This window comes from Macrobrachium rosenbergii, chromosome 4 (genome assembly GCF_040412425.1).
Source record: "Macrobrachium rosenbergii isolate ZJJX-2024 chromosome 4, ASM4041242v1, whole genome shotgun sequence".
NCBI lineage: Eukaryota > Metazoa > Arthropoda > Malacostraca > Decapoda > Palaemonidae > Macrobrachium > Macrobrachium rosenbergii.
In genome coordinates this window covers 20,607,199-20,624,839 of record NC_089744.1, presented here as the reverse complement: position 1 = coordinate 20,624,839, position 17,641 = coordinate 20,607,199, and the positions used below count along the sequence as shown (strand labels likewise).

Here is a 17,641-nt window from a genome sequence, read left to right as displayed (position 1 = left end):
TAGAGAAGAAGGTTTAAAGGGGTATTCTGTGTCTGCTATCCTGCATGCTCGAACCATAAGGTTCAAGACACGAGGATAAAACCCAGCCAAGCAACCGCAGCAGCTGGCAGGCAGTATCGAGATACCTGGGCGTCTCGATATCAAGACACCCGGGCGTCTCTGCACCAAGATACCCGAGTGCCTCAGCAACGAGAGACCCAGGTGTCTTGGCACTTTCTCTCATCCTGTGCCTCTCGCCACGAAAGTGCTCGTGATTCATAAAATTCAGGTGATCTACGAGATTCCCAAAAATCTGGAGCAGCTGCTTTCGGTTTCCTAAGAAATCGAAAAGAGCCAGGCACAGAACCAGTCTTAGACGCAGACTCTAAGACTGGCAACGAGGGCACGGCCTCTCGAGGGAGAGGACAAGGAAGAAGGAGAGGCTACCAAAGGCGCCGTGGAAGCGGAACTTACCAACGATGCCCCGCAACCTTCCCCCAAAACTCCACGGCGCAGGCAGCAAAGAACTACACTCAGCACAAGTATAAGGGAGTAGACATGCCCTTGTAGTCGGAGGGCATGAGCCCAAGAAGGGAAGCGAACTTGTTACATCCCAATTAATGAAGGGGAGTGAAGTTATTACGTCCCAATCTAATATAACCGAACGTACAAGGGAACACAATTTTCTAAATTAATGGGATTACTGGAAGAGACACATTACCACTCGGCTACGCCTCTCTAAAATTCGCCCTTGGCCGTCAAGCCCAAGACACTGATGTAGGGAAGTGACGGCCTACACAGGGCTATCACAAATCGTAGGTTTGTATACTATAAATATCAAACACACGCAATATATATATATATATACACAAAAATACAGAAAGATCCAACCGGGATAATAAAGAGCTTAACGACAGTCGGGCAGAGAGCTCTGAAAACACATCTGCAACACACGACGGCCGAAAGCAAACTGGAGTGTTTACATCCAGGCAGACAGGTATTCCCCACCTACCTGACGGTAGTTACTGCCTAACCACCTTGTTCAAGAGTTTAACAGCCGTGTCCAGCTTCGCCGTAAGTCATTCATAAAGTAAAGGACTGACAGTTTGTATATCGTGTTGGAAAATCTACCCTTAATATCTTTTGTTTAGGTTTTCATGCTCATCCCAAAGGCCACGGTACTAAACACGGCAACTATTTTGCATATAAACTGGTAGTTACCGAACCACAGGAGTGTAGTAGCAGTCTCCACGTTTACCATTAAATGTTTTCAAACTAGCCTAATACCATGCACTAGGGTAAGGACCTGATACCCTAGGCTGGGTTAGGGGTAGATCTAAGTAGTAGCTCCACGGCAGCGATTTCCTTCTAACTTGACTTTTTCTACATTTTTTTGGTTGCTAAATATGGGTTTACCTTCAATTTTTGTTGCATGAATGTAATTAACCTGTAATTAACCCCTGAAGTCCATCCAACAAGGGGTTTCCATACGCTATCTTCACAAGAGAGAGCATGGGCACGTCTGTTTGGAACGGTTCATATCCTGTCCGGCAAGTGCAATAACTTGTTAACATATGGGTACCCCCCCGGGGCAGTACTAAACACGGCGAAGGGACATTCCATCCCCCCAATGCCAATACTAAACACGGCAAAATGCATTCAACTCCTTCCTGTTGGCGAATGGCTCCCTCTCATTTTTCCCCTCCAGAGGCCGCCACCCCAACATAAACGTGTCCCCCCACCCAAAACCCCGAATTCCCACAGTCCCCCTTTACTGTTGAGTAGAGTTAGGGGGCAAATAACAGTTGGCCGACAACAAACAAACTCACATTCAGTATCAGAAGCCCTAAAAGTGTAGAAAAATCCAGTTTCCAAGGTAAAAACAGGCGCGGAGCTAGTACTTAGAATTACCGAGTTAGGTTATGTTAGGTGTGGTTGGATAGCCTAGGCCATCTGCTAACAAAATGAACACCACAAACGGTCCAAGCACACACCGAGACAGACGCATTCGGGTCGTTTCGGCCGTAAGCACGTTTACGTGCAAAATGGGCGCCGTGTTTAGTACCAGCCCCTTGGGGATGTACGTAAAACATGAAATAATAATGGTAAATACCATAAACATAACGCCTTACATTGTTTTGGATGTTACGGCCTAAAGTGACTTACGGCCGAAACGACCAGGACCGAGACAGACTAGCATAAGAAAATTACACTTTCGAGTTCAAAATATAACAGCTGTTTACAGTACAATTTTTTACCCTAACGACATTGTGATTTAATCATTTCCTACCTTTCCAACTAGCCTAGCCTAATGCACTGCACTCAGATCCATTGTTTGACAGGCTTATTAGGGGAGAGAAACACATAAAAACGAGCGGTTTTCACAAAATCTAAGATAACCATCCGAAAAATTATGGCCTAGGTCCTAGCCTATGTTCATTAAACCCGATTACTTACACTGATTTTCATTAGCATTTTTGTCGACATCCAACACTTCAAACAAATTATTTGTGCCGAAAAGCTCCTTGCATGCTTCCAGAAGTGGTGCCATACTTGTGCAGCGATCAGAGAATAAAATCCAAAACAACAGTGTCACTCAGCCTCTGCCGTCTCCTGACAACAATTTGTTTTGGCGTGGATTGCGCGCGAAACCCTCGAATTTCAGTTCAGTAGAAACAGTAGGATGGTTTCTTCTATGTAACGGCTCACTGTTTTCTTCTAAGTTGATAGACTGTTTCAATAAATTTCGCTACATTGGAAATCAAGTATTGGAAAAAAGTGCCAGTTCATATGGAACAAGCCCACCAGAGGGGCCATTGGCTTGAGATTCAAGCTTCCAAAGAATATTATGGTGTTCATTAGAACGTAGTAAGAGGAATTAAAAGGAAAAACAGAAAGAATAGATCTCACTTATTAACAAATAAGATAAAATAAACAGATTAATAGATAAATAAAAAGCTAAGTAAATTATCAAAATGCAAGGAGAATTGTATCAGTAATTCACTGAATCTTCACTTAAAATTTTGAAGTTCTAATTACGCCACTTCCACAGCGAGACTGTTCCACCATCCACAGTCCAACGGTGAGGGGAATAAAGGACCTCTGGAACTGAGAAGCACGACAGCTAGGCATATTTACTGCAGAACTTGAAGCAAAGAATGCTGACGTTGTAACGGAATCCATGCTCAATATGCTGGACATGAATGTGAAATTCGGAGGAAAATACAAAAATGAGGTCTACAAACCTCGTACAGTTTACGGTTTACTTTTTTTCGGGTCCAACCCCATCGTCGGCGCTTTGCGAGGCCCACATACTCACTTGTCATATGCATATATATAATGTATAAATATTCCGAGATTTATACGGCATACTCCATATAATTGTCAGTCCCCACTATTATAGCACTCAGAAAATAAAAATATCTTTTTCTTGAAAGAGAATCATTCCTCCTGATATCAAGTGGGGGTTTGTGCAGTCTTGTGGCTCCAAATCTGAAGGTTCAAAAACTAACATTCTGAGTACATCTTGATGAAAAGAAGTTGGAACCACCTGTAACTAATCTGGTTTTGATTACATCTGTCGTCTGTACTATATGCAGCAATTCTTTCAAATATTTTTGGCCACCCAGGCATGATAAGCTAGATGAGCCATTACATGTTTTAAACATTATTCTAACTTTGACACTGATCAAGTAAAAATTCCGCGTTAGACCTAAGTAGAAAAAAAGACTGATTCATATTGACTCAAATTCTCAACGTTCTTAAGTTTTATGTAGAAATGAAGGGATCCTTGTGTTCGTCGTGTTTCCCATTTAAAGAATATTCTAATTATTCTTAGCCTCAAAAAATATGTGGAAGTGGTTTTGTTCTCATTTAGAATGGACATATATTCCGACAGAACAAGATTAAAAGACGAGTAACTAGCAGACCAAGCTTCCAAGAAACAGAATGCCCTAATGTGAAAAAGAAAGGAAACAGAGGGAAATTCACAATATAGATCAAGAGAAACTCACAAGCAAGTGCAAATTTACATGTGAAAACTGCGCGCAAGGCATTTTAAGAAAATAAAGAAATTAACGAATGGGTCTTTTAAGAAGTATTAAAGCCTCTCTGGAAGTTAGGGCCATCGGCACCAATAATGTTGCCTGGAAGAACTTTTCACAGATTTCTTTTTTTTTTTTTATTATGAAAGTTGGGACAAGTTTGGCTCAAGGAAGATATATTACATTCACAACTTACCCAAGTAATGTATTTTCATTTACATATTAATCTATTTATGAATATGATAGTGAAAGCTAAGGACGTGCCCAAGGATGGGGGGGATGATGTGAGGATTTAATCCCTGCCGTTTGGAAGAATTGGACAACTTTTAAAAATTAATAAAAAATTGAAAATTTTTCTCATTCAGTTAATTAAAGCATACTAAGATCGATACATATTATAAAAGAAAAACCAATAGGAAGTTCTAATGAATATGTGAAAAATAAATCAAGAAGTTTCGCAGTTCCGAAATCTTTTGCCGTCAAAGAAAATAACTGGAAGGTCATAGAAAGTTACTTAAAAAATGAAAGGTCATAAAATTTATGGACAGTACAAGAAAGGTCTGTTCTGCAGTATTTTGAACTATATTGTTGTTCTGTTTTACTATATTATATGAAATCAATTACGTACCTAATGATTTTAAAAAAAAAAAACTCTCCCTTTTAAATCCATCGCCTGAACGTCAATTGCTATTTTGTATGACGTCATAATATAATATTGTGTCAGTATACGAGAACTAAATTTTGCCTGTCAACTGAATAAGCTTCTTACAGAGTTTATCCGTGATATTTTGTTCTTCACAATTCAAATGCTTTCAAAATATTTTCGTTTATGATAGACATATGTTTTCTCTCTAGATTATATAATTTTCTTTGACACTGTGAGTTAGGGTAAACTAAAATATAATATCTGCCATCTCTGCACCTTCACTTACGAAGTAAATGTTGACGAATATAATAGTAAAAGTGGGATCAGTCTGGAACACATTAAGCTATAATTTGTTCTATGTAAAAGACGATTGATCCTCTTACCGTCCACCAAAAATAAATGAAAATTTTCAAATAAGAGGAAATATAATACATATACAGTACTTCTTTATGAATGTTTTGCCTTGTATTGATTTATTTTTCTTAATGTTCAAAATAGTGAAGTGGGACAGATTTACTTTGAATGGTAACTTTCAATGAACAATTTTTTTAATATTGTTCTGTTTTACATGAAAAAAAATATCTTTTCTGTAAGGAGGAATAGTTTATCTGAGAAGACATGAGAGTTTAAGATAAATTGTTACAATTTACCTTAAACTACAGAACCTAAGATGAACAATTTTAAGCTGATAACAGACATGTATATAACAAACCTCTTGTCTATAGTGAAAATAAAAAAAAAATATAGTCCTTGAGTGCTTGGCGATAATATTTTCAGTCTCACTCGAAAACTTAATTGAAGAAAGAGAGAGTGACAAGAGAAATCTGACGTATAATCCGCTAAGTTTCATATTCTCTCTCTCTCTCTCTCTCTCTCTCTCTCTCTCTCTCTCTCTCTCTCTCTCTCTCTCTCTCTCTCTCACACACACACACACACACCTCTTTTGAAAAACTGACACTTAGAGAGAAAATAGAAGCCAAGAACACGTACTTGTGGTTTCTAACTTCTACCCAATTCCAAAGACAGCTCCTAAAATGTATGAACCTCAGTTCTGAAAAGAAAGATTTGGAAAGCAAAGTCAGTCACTAAACAGTCAAATCAAGCTAGATGTCTCCCGCCTCAACTTCCCAGACTGAAGTCCTGGTCTCTGCCATCTCTGGTGCTGTGCCATCAACGCGATGTGCTAATTTGTCAGCACTCGTTACCTGTCCCAGAGAATTATTATAGCTTTACTTGTAAGTCATATATAAACGTAAGTCATGTAATTTGTCACAAGCTGTTCAAATACTGTTAAAAAAGTGTCTTATTGTTTAGTGTTTGTTAAAAAGCAGTAATTTATTCACAGGAATAGTAGATGAAAACTAAATACCATAAAGGTCTAGAAAAACCGACCATCAGTTTATTCCCATTCTGTGTCGGTTTGAATGCCTTATTTTTGTATTTGTCTTTCATTTTTTAACTTATTATATCATTAATTCACTTGCTTTTCTTTTGAACCATAAATACAATACACTAACTTTGTCACAATGAGTTTGATTATAGTTTTATTTATAAGTCACCAGCTGGGGTGTAACTTAATGCCGAAGTGCTACGGCCTCTATAGCTTACACTGTTCTGCAGAGGCCACAGTACAGATATCTTGAAGATCAACGGCACCCTTCGGACTTTCTCTCACCTAACCACCCTCCACTCAGTGTTTGTTTGCAATAATGTGTGTGAGCATTGCCAGTAATGTAGATACAGACATATCGGTCTCTCTCTCCCAGTTGTATTAATGAAAGGATTTGAAACCTTGATGACGTGTTTAAACTGTTTTCTTTAGCTAGTATATTGTAATAAACTCTTCATTCTACATTTTCAGTTTTTCTCCTTGTGAAAAAAATTTTTACTTGTAAGGGCGTCGAAGTTCAGCTTGCCCGGGGGCCAGCAACCCTAAGGCCGCTCAGTGATCTGGTAAAACTAAGGTATACTTAACTTCGGCCTTGCTAATCAGTGTACTACCCTGCCAATTGGTATTCTTCATGGCAAACTATAACCCCCCTGGTTGTGTTGGAAGATGTTTTCCAACACCCTTAGGACGACACCAATGTCCATGCTTTCCACTGTCGTACCTGATCCGTTGGATGATAAACAAGTGCTGTCATCCTGGTATCAGATAAACCTGTGACCCCTTACTGGCCATGTGCCAAGTGGGATCCTGATCTCCTAGGATTTTTTGCTGAGGTTTCGCGAGATCTACCTCTTCCATTTAGCGCCATCAGTGGGTGATCTCTTTGGTTTAACCGCTGGAAGTCCCTAGTCTTTCTCTGCCGTGTCAAGGTCCTCGTTGCTTATGCAGAAAGGAATGCTGCTGCTCCTTTTCCAAGATCTTCTGATTGAAGAGTTTGGACATTTCTGCTTTGGTTGAAGTTTTCTAAAGGAGAATTGGACAGTCTTGCCTGCCATAGGGGCCAGTCATTCAAGAGAGAATATAACACATGTCTATCAATTTCTTGCACAGACAATATATGAACCATTGAGGGAGATTATGAATGGAGAGGTCATGAGCAAGACTTTCCTTCTAGCCTTAGCTGTCATACATTATCAGTTGTTCATTAACTACATAAAGAAATTTGTTTTCTTTAAGAAGAATAATAGCTAATTTACATCAACCCACCTAAACAGGTAGGATGCTGCATCATGCATTAGGTTAGGTAGTGTAAGCTAAGTTGGAATTACTTTTAGTAAGTTAGGATGTGTTTTGTTAGCAAATGTGAATGGAGACCAATGCTGAATGGAGCGCCGATTTGACTTGCATAAGATTAGACAGCCTCAAAAAGATTCAAGATGAAAGATAACCAAGATGAAAGATAACCAACATCATATTCTTTATCAGTAGCGTCCATCTGGAGACGTCCTACAAATTTTACTTAGACTCCAGAAGTTACCTAAATTTTAGCAGAAAATTACTTGAAATTCACCTGGTCATTAGACTGGTTGGTTAGATGTATTTTTTCACGTTGTAGAAATTCCCTTCCTCGCTCGCTTCCTTGCCCGCGAGCTCTCTTTATCTGGTCGTCCATGATTCGTATAACCCTTCTTGGAACCTTCAGTTCTCTCCAGGGTTAACGTCCTCTTTGTCTTTGTTCTTTCTAACGCACGAGTTCGCTTTAATGGGACACTTCAGTCTTGTGCAGCGCTTTCTTGACAAATCTCCTTTTGTCTCAAACCTCGCCAGGGTCACCCTCGGTGACCTTGGCAGTGTATATGTCAAATTAAATCAATCAACCTTTTACTTTATAGACAGCATTCACTGTTGTTTCCGACCTTTAATGCCATGGTCATATTTTGCCGAGGGAAAATAAAAAAAAAAATAACCTTACAGATGTGGCCACACCTGCAGCGTTACCTTGACACGTGCTTTATTTTAGTCGTTTAACTTACCTGAGAAGAAAGGTTCACGACCTGTAATGAAGAATAGCTCGACTAAGAGCTACATGCAAAACCTTTAGAATTACTTCATTATCTCTTCATCAAATCTGAGCCTCATTGATGCATCTTAACTTTGGGACTTCCTTCCCTACTGCCTAGTCATCTAGTGGTCCTCTTTGATGCCTTTTCATAAGCTCCGTATTCTTTATCATTATCTCCTAATTGATTTAAGGTCTTACATGCGACATCTGAATCAACACTTGGTTTCCTTTGTTAACGTTGATTTTCGATCATTCATTGTCCTCGCCTCTTGCCCTGTTTTAGATTCTTTATACTATGTCTTTCTTTGTTAATTCTGAGCCCTCTGATAATTCAGTAATACCTCAGGGTCTGTTTAGCTAGCTTTTAAATACTTCAGGGTCTTATCTTTTGCCTTGTAATAATCTGCGCTTTATAAGTTCTGTCGCTAAGTTTTCTTGCGGGCATATTTTACTTCTAGGTAACATTTGTACTTCTTAATTGTTTTTGGTCATTATCCAGTATCTCTTGTTTCCATCCCCTTAAATATCTCTCAATGTTATTTATTGCTACTCGGTAACCGCTGTTTCATTCCTGAATTACGTTTAGGTTTTTCTCTGATTTCACTATAACATTTAATCTTGTTCATTATGTATTATCTATTTCTAGTTCACATTCATTTCCTCTTAATGACATTTTAGATACCTCTTAATGTCATTTGTATGTTATTCTTCACTTCATAACTAATCCTGGGTCATTTTCCCCTTGCTATAACCCATTTTAATTATATTTAGGCATCCTTTTTCCTTCTTTTTTCTCTACATTTTAATACTTCTGTCTTATTCATTATCTTTAATGTTATTCAAACCATCTTTTTCGCTTCTGCGTATCATTCCTTCTTCTATTCATAGATGCTATAAGTGAATTCGTCATTCAGAAACCGGGAGTGAATATAGCAAGTGCTGTTTGAACACATGTAACGGTAATGAACACTTGTCACGTGGACACTATTTCTGGCTCTCGTACCATGTTGCCGCCAAATTTTTTCGCACTTGAACATCTCGCTAAAGTGGTGTCAGGAGAGCGCTGACACTTACAACTTTAATTAACACCAGTTTTGGTGTCAAAAATTTTGACACCAAAACTTGGCACCTGGTGCCAAGGCCACTCTCGGTGACCTTGGCAGTGCATATGATAAAGTAAATCTAACAACCTTTGAACACCACTGCGTAAAGATGATGTAGGCCAAATGTCCGGACAAATTTTGACCAGAAAATCTCACTTGCGCTAGCTTCCAGCTCAGGTGAGCTAATAAGCGTACGTAGGAAATAAAATACATAAATACCATTGACGTCGCCCATACACTCTCTCTCTCTCTCTCTCTCTCTCTCTCTCTCTCTCTCTCTCTCTCTCTCTCTCTCTCTCTCTCTCTCTCTCTCTCTCTCTCTCTCCCCATAACCACAAGCACTGCTAACTAACTATGAACCCATCCTAAAATTTTGCATACCCCTTATGGCTATACTCTTTTCATTCCTGTGTCATTAACTCTAGCCCATTTTTAACTATTTTCTCCCGTCTTTTCTCGTTTTTCTTTATCAAACTCTCTTGCCTTAATTGCATCTAAAGAAGTAATTTCACACCCTCCTCTCCATCTTGACCTTCTGTCTGTCGTAGAGTTTGTTCAACCTTAATTGTGGATCACATTGATAGACACAACCTGTTGTTAAACAGTCAACACGGCTTCAGACAACATATCCTGCCTATCAAACCTCTTAGAGTTCTTTCATAACATGGTTGGTATTTACGACAATAGAGAACAATAGGTATATTCTGCTTAGATTTCCAAAAGGCCTTTGACAAAGTTCCACACAAGAAACTAGTGATAAAAGTTAGAGCTTTAGGAATTGTAGGAGAAATAGCAGACTGGATCGAAGACTGACTAACTAATAGAAAACAGAGTCGTAATAAACGGTGAAAAATCAGAATGGGCAGATGTGACAAGCGGAGTTCCTCACGGTTCTGTCCTTGGCCCGCTCTCGTTTTTGATTTACATTAATGGCATTGATGCAGGCTTAACTAGCAGGATAGCGAAATTTGCAGATGACACCAAACTAGGTGTAAATGCAGCGGAACCAGATACAGTGGAAAGTTTAAGAAATGATTTAAAGAAAATAGGGGAGTGGTCAAAAAGATGGCACAAGCCTGTTAACTTGGGTAAGTGTAAATAGTGCAGCAGATTGCTGTAAAAATCGTTCAGATAGTGAAACAAGCATGAAATTTGGCACAAACATTCCTAAGACTACGCTCTCTTAGAAAAGGGCGCTGGCCACCTGAAAATCCAAGATGGCGGCTATTTTTCAAAATGGCCGCCATCTATGTTGAGATTCACTGGTTTGGGAGCATCTATTGGATGGAATATGCCAGTTTTTTTTTTTTAAACCTCGACTTTTAGGTTATAAAAATGTTCCATACCACACATTTTATTGAAAACCCTTACTAAATGAATTGTAACCAAGATGGCGTACAAAATGGTTGCCATAAAAGTTTTTTTCTATCCACAGCGCTAGCAACATAGAGACCAACTGTTTTTATTTAATGGTATATTCATGTGATCAGACAGTTTAACTAATATGCTATTTTCAACTGAAATAGTAATGGTATGGTCACATACAACATTGTGTCTAAGACTGTAACCATAAAAAGAAAAAAGAAGAGAAATACGGACTAAACGCAACCAATCTATGTATAGGTCTCTCAACCTACACCTTTGAAAAATTCGAGGATAAGAAGGTAGGCATAGCATGACACGTTGGATGCTCAAGCTAGATTATCTACTGAAGAGAGGGCAATATTTATCTAGACTTCACATTTGCAAGTGCACAGAGCTGTGCAGGGAAGACCCAGCTTGTAGCACTTGCACCTTTCCCGACAGCCTGCTTTGCATCCACATTTGGTAAGCTGTTGGCAACTCTTGGCTAAGGGCGAGTTGGTTGTCAGAGGACTTGCCATGCTTCACCAGACTTTTGCCATCCCCACTCAGCAGGGTTCTCTGGCTGTGGCTGACACTGGGTGGCCTGCCCCACACACAACCAGCCTGGTACGCAGCACGCTTGGTGTGTTGGAGGAGAGCTCCTGGTTGGTGGAATGGCCTCATATGCCCTTTGTTTTCTGGCAAACATATCAAGTCTAGCCTCATCCACAGTGCCAGCAGTGCTGGATCTTTCATACATAAGTATGACAAACCTCTCCAGGACCTTCAGGTCACTCTCTTCCACTCTGAGAGGGTAGTGACTCAGTTTGGAGAACACAGTGGAGGCCTCTGGAAAGATGTTCCATGTCTGCCAGGCGGTCTTCTTGCCCTTGCTCGGAAGGCTGACACTGTATCACAGCCTGTGAACGCATGGAAGAAGAGCATGCCATTCACCTTCTCCTGGCCCAGAGAGTTGCACAGGTCATGCACAGCAATCCAGCGCAGGCTCTGGCCTTGGCCAAATGCCACCCATAGCTTCTCTAGCCCTAGATTGTGGAGAGTGGAGAAAGCACTGACTGCAACGACAAGAACATCTGTGTCATTTGCTTTAACCGTGATGGTCTTGGCTCCATGTTCTGTGGCATATTTGGCATGGAGAAAGATGCGGGTGTCAGCTTCCTCATGAGAGCACTTTTCCAGTCCCTGAAGACTAGCCTCATGAGTGCTGAGGACAGCAGACCCTTTCGTGGCAATGACAACATTTGTGGCAGACATCTGGGCAACTTTGTCTGCCAGGAACTGGAACAACTCTGTCTTGTTGGCATCGTGTCTTAGGAAATTGCGCCAGTTGGATGGAATTGTGTTCTTGTCTGTCACCTTGCGCCTTCCTCCTTGACCACGTTGGAGCCTGGTCTCAGCTTTGAGGCTGGATGTATTGTATACATCAAATACAAGATGTGATGATGTGTACTTGCTGCTATAGGATTGTATCACAGGCAAGAAGTTGCAAAGTGCATAGCCCTCAAAGGTCTTTCCTTTCTTTGGTGGCAAGGCATGGACCAAAGCTGATCCATCTACAATGAGGACATCAGTCTTTGGTTCTTTGTCTTCTAGTGTAACATGACTCTCCAGGACCGAGGTCAGCTGAGACTTCTGACATGTGTACAGCCTACCACCCTCACTAAGGGAAGCTGGGAATGTTTGATTCTCGTGCTGGAAGAATTCCTGCAGATCACATTCACGGCTCTGACAGGATATAAATAGCTTTGAGAAAAGCATTGTGTACCCATCATGGTCTAGGACATGATGACTTGGAGGTGATGTCAAGTGCTCACCTCTTTTGTCCTTCTGACAAAGACAACACAAACTCCAGTTTGTTTTTCTACTGCTCAATATTGGATTGGCATCACATTCTGCCATGATTTCACTTTTGATTAAGGCCGAGGGGTTATCCTTTTACCACCTTAAACAAAGCACACATTCCTGTATGGGATTCAACTAGGTTCGGTCTCCCTACACCTAGCCCGATCATTCATCCAGTGCCATTTAAGTCCCGTGTGATCTGTACACCATCCGGGTAAGTACATGAACCATCATGTACAGCCCCATACCCTTGGCTCGGCTCTCCCGGCGCTGGCACATCCTGTCTATTCAGGTGCGGCTATCTAACTATAGCTGGTCTGGGGCTGTTAGAAAGCATTTGGGACACTAAACTAAACTATACTACAACTACTAGTCTAAGACTACAGGATTAGTAAAGCTGGATTAGCTGGCACTGAACCCCATGCTGAGTTACACAGCAGTGATGTCACCAGTGTGCCCTGGTTGTGTGCAGACATACACTCTTTTACATTTATTAATTTTCCTTCAAAATTGATGAGTTATTCGAAAGAGATGGCCTCATTAGGATCTAAAACCACAGAAACCAAGATCCATGCTTAAAACGATAATTGTTGAACGGGCATTATTTCTCATTATAATTATTGTTTCTACCTTTTCTTGGCAGCCATATAGCCCCCATATTTAAAGGTAAACTGTACTGGGAAGCTACAGAAACATAATATTCACAAGAAATAGTATGGAAGAGCTTTACCATATTGCTAGAAGCAAATACATGCCATTCTAGTGAAAAATTAGCCAAAATCTGTCGATACTGGCTGCCATCTTGGAATTTGGCCGCCATATTAAATTTTTGCGTGGCCAGCGCCCTTTTCTGATAGAGGAACTTTAAAGAGCACTTGTGCAAAATTTCATGCTTGTTTCACTATCTGAACGATTCTTATGAAATATGCAATTATCTGCTGCACTAAAAGTGTTGCAAATAGGAACAAACAACCCTCATGCCAACTACATGCTGCTTGGGAATGACATAAATAGTGTAGAACAAGAAGACGACCTTGGAGTCATTATTACCAAGGACTTAAAATCCACAAAACAATGCATAAAAGCTGAAAAGAAGGCAGAAACTAGTGGAATACATAAAGAGGCAGTTCAAATACAGAAACAAAGAAACGGTGCTTCAGCTCATCACATCAATAGTTAGACCTCATCTTGAATATGCATTACAGTTTTGGTCACCAACGCTAAGAAGGGACATCAATAGATTAGAAGGGATACAAGCAAGAGCCGCAAAGTTAATTCCATCCATCAGGCAAATAGGTTACCAAAGACGACTGGAGAGCCAGAACAAGTATGGCTTAGAAACACGACGATTGCGAGGGCAACTATATAATAGAAACATTCAAAATACTGAAAGGCATGACAAAAGTAGACAGTAACCTCTTCACATTAAACGAAAAGCAGACAAGAAATAATGGATGGAAACTAGAACTGAAGAGATATAACACATCTCATTGTGGGAACTTCTTTACATACGAGGTACTTGACGCATGGAAGAAACTGCCACCAGAAGTTATAAACAAAATCATTAGAACACTGCGAATGAACAGTAAAACCTGCTCCTAGAGGTAAGTAAGCACATAATGTCTCCTCGGATGGATTAACAAGTCTTTGAGACATCCTAATCCTTGTAACTCCTTGTAACCTTTGTAATTATCAGACACGCCACCAACCACTTCTCTTCTTACCATTACATCCCATCAACTCGCTCTTCCATTGAATCTGTTCTAACATATAATATATAACAAGCTCTGTTCCTCACCATCTTTTCATTTCTAATACACTTATGACTATCATTCTCTGGAAACCATGTATTTCCGAGTATCAAACCCCTCCAAAACCATTTACAGGAGACTCAGTTAATTTCCAGCTACTCTGGGCACTCATTGCTTATCAACAATGCATCCCTTCCTGTGTCAATCCTTTCATGTTATCAAACTCAACAAGGCATAGATTCTGATTCCCCCCAGATAACTCACTTATTCTTTTCCATTCCTAGACCATATACAGTACTTAATCTACAACTGCTGGCTCTTTTGTGGCTCTACATTTTTCAGCTAACCCAGATGTAATCACACTTTTTCCTTTGTATTCCAGCAAACTGTGCTCTTTCACCTTTTTCACTGACTGTCGCCGCATCAACTACGATCTTCTTAAAACAAAACAACTTGGGATGGAAACCAATTGTCATGGCCACCTGGAAATTGTCACACGGTGCAGAATTTCGAGAATGCTGTTTTCATTTCCTTTTATACCAGTCATACTATTGTATTATCATTGTCAATATAACTGTTTTATCATTATTCGAAAGATTACTCGAAATTTATTGTTATGAAACTTGGGTAGATTTCTCAGTAGAGTTTTCCACTTTACCCTTGTGATTTTGGGGTAATGTGAAGGCTATTATTGGAATGTGGTTATAAAAATATCTTCAGCAATTAAAAATGCGCTACCATTATCATTATTATCAGTGACTATCCTCCTACTCGACAGTCCTTATAGTTCGATTCCCACATAAGGTACAAATGTAATATTATCATTATGATTTAAAGCCTCTGAGTTGAATGCGTACTAATATAGATTCTAGCTTTATTTTGTGAGTGTATGTCACTGCCACGTCGATAACAATGAACAACTGTCATTACTTTATCTGATTAGATAATGAAGTATCGCCAATTACATGCGGCGATCACATAACAAAAAGATAAAGCCACTCGGGATTCTTCATTGGATTGGTAGAGTTTATTGGCTATGGGGAATAACCTAGAATTTTTTTGTCATATTTATATCTCACAATGCATGATATATATATATATATATATATATATATATATATATATATATATATATATATATATATATATATATATATATATATATATATATATATATATATATATATATATATATATATATATATGTGTGTGTGTGTGTGTGTGTGTGTCACGTATACACCACCCGTGTTGATATCATTATACTTGAAGCTAACCTCCCATGAATACCTGTTTAGCCATTGTTAGAAAATCTGCACGATAATATATACGCCAAATATAATCACTTACGTAGCTTGAGGATAAAAAGTACAAAAGGTCTGAAAGAGATAATTTAACCATAATGGAGTCAGATACACAGATCGGTTCAACTCTTGGAGAGGCGAAATTACCTGTAGACCAATACAGAGTCTGAAACGAAACCCTGACACTTGAAAAGTATGACACGGTTGCTTCATAACAAAAAAGAGCTCAGACATATAATCCACCCGCGAGGAGTTCATTGTCGAGTAGGCGAGAAGCGATGATAGCATTCAGTACGGAGTGTCTTTAAAAAGGCGCGAAGAGGTGATTATATACAGCTGGGCGCTTGGAACAAAATACTGGAAGTCTCGTTGGAAAAAGTGAAGTTTTTGATGTATAATACTTCGTGAGGTAGTGGGAAAGGGCAAAGCCTTTTCTGAACACTCTTGCTGTTCTGGACGAATCAATTTTTCACGAACATAGCCTTCGCTTAAATAAATAAACTGTCGAGTTGATGGGTACCGGCGCTCAAAAAAGAAGAGAGGGAGGTAATATATATATATATATATATATATATATATATATATATATATATATATATATATAAATTATTATAATGTGGGTGCATGAATGCGCTTGTGTGTGTGGTTTACCTAACAGTTAATTGAATGAGAGCATCAGTTTTAGCCCTTAAGCTGATTTGAACTCTTAGAAGGTTACAGCTGCTGACAGAGCAGTGCCAAGCATTACGCTTTTTCTACTGTTCAGAAGTCGGCACCTACTTCGTGCCTACCCATTGCCGACCCCAAGGTTACTTTCATAAAAAAAAACTGTCTTCCAAGCCATTTGAGATGATACAGTACTCACTTTTTTCACGCTATGCTGATGACCCTGAAAGTAATTGGTATGTTTCAGCCCTCAGGCAGATTTGAACTAGTATCCAGGATTCTTTGAGCTGCAAGCACAGAGCTTTACCGACCTCGTCACAGCAGACAATTTCTCTCTCCCTCTTGGAAGTCGGTGCCAAGTGTATGCCTACTCAGTGTTGTCAGCCTCATGCATACTTTCGTAGACAACTTCTCTTGCATGCCAGTGTAGTAATGGAGTAAAGTTAAGTATACCTTAGTTTAACCAGACCACTGAGCTGATTAACAGCTCTCCTAGGGCTGGCCCGAAGGATTAGACTTATTTTGCGTTGCTAAGAACCAATTGGATACCTAGCAACGGGAATCCGAACCACATTATAGCGAGAAATGAAGTTCTATCACCAGAAATAAATTCCTCTTATTCTTCATTGGCCGGTCAGAGATTCGAACGCTGGGCCAGCAGCGTGCTAGCTGAGAACGGAACCCATTCTTCCAATGAGGAACTAGTAAATTGTTGTGCAAAGCACCTCGAGGGCTGAAAGAGTCTCTCATATAACTGCCAATTGCATCAATATTCATGTATATATATCAAGTGAAAAAATAAGTACACTACAGTATCCTTTATACTTATGTGCAAGAAAATTTTCAGCGAAAAGCTTGCCTAAGGCCGACTGAGGATAGTCACAAGCGGAGACAACTTCAGAGCTGGAGAAAAAAGTTTCTACTGTGACGTTGTGGCTAGTGCTGTGCTCCTCCACCTCAAAGTATCTTAGAAGCAAGTTCAAATCTACCTGATAGCTGAACTACATTCTTTTTATGACTGCCAGTTAAATTAACACTCATAAGTATAACATGAAAGAGGGATTATATTTCTATCTAAATTGGTCTGCGAGACAGGTTCCATGAAAGTTGAAGGTCGACAGTCGGTGTGCACGATCTTGGCGTCGATATCCAAGGTGGAGAAAAGCATACTGCTATAGCGTAGTTGGTAATACAGCGTGCATGCAGTTTAAAGTTTCTTGGATGTGAGCTCAAACGGGATGAAACATATTCTCCTTTTAACTCCAGTTTCATTATAACAAATGTAAAAGTGATTTACAATGCCATTATGTATGTATACATGTATATATATATATATATATATATATATATATATATATATATATATATATATATATATATATATATATATATATATATATATATATATATGTGTGTGTGTGTGTGTGTGTGTGTGTATGTATGTATGTATGTATGTATGTATGTATGTATGTATGTATGTATATATGGTAAAA

The 17,641-nt window shown here is 39.4% G+C and overlaps 2 protein-coding genes across 3 annotated transcripts in view; one reads left to right on the top strand and one right to left on the bottom strand.

Annotated features, from left to right (window-relative positions):
- Positions 1-2,626, bottom strand: part of LOC136831048 (dnaJ homolog subfamily C member 9) — a 38,160-nt gene extending 35,534 nt beyond the window's left edge. The window contains exon 1 of the mRNA XM_067090995.1: positions 2,437-2,626. Within this exon, the coding sequence (XP_066947096.1) occupies positions 2,437-2,530 (94 nt within the window). The 5' untranslated portion in view covers positions 2,531-2,626. The remainder of the gene's footprint in view (positions 1-2,436) is intronic.
- nmo (serine/threonine-protein kinase nemo) overlaps positions 1-17,641 on the top strand; it is a 298,234-nt gene that overhangs the window by 4,669 nt on the left and 275,924 nt on the right. The window lies entirely within an intron of this gene.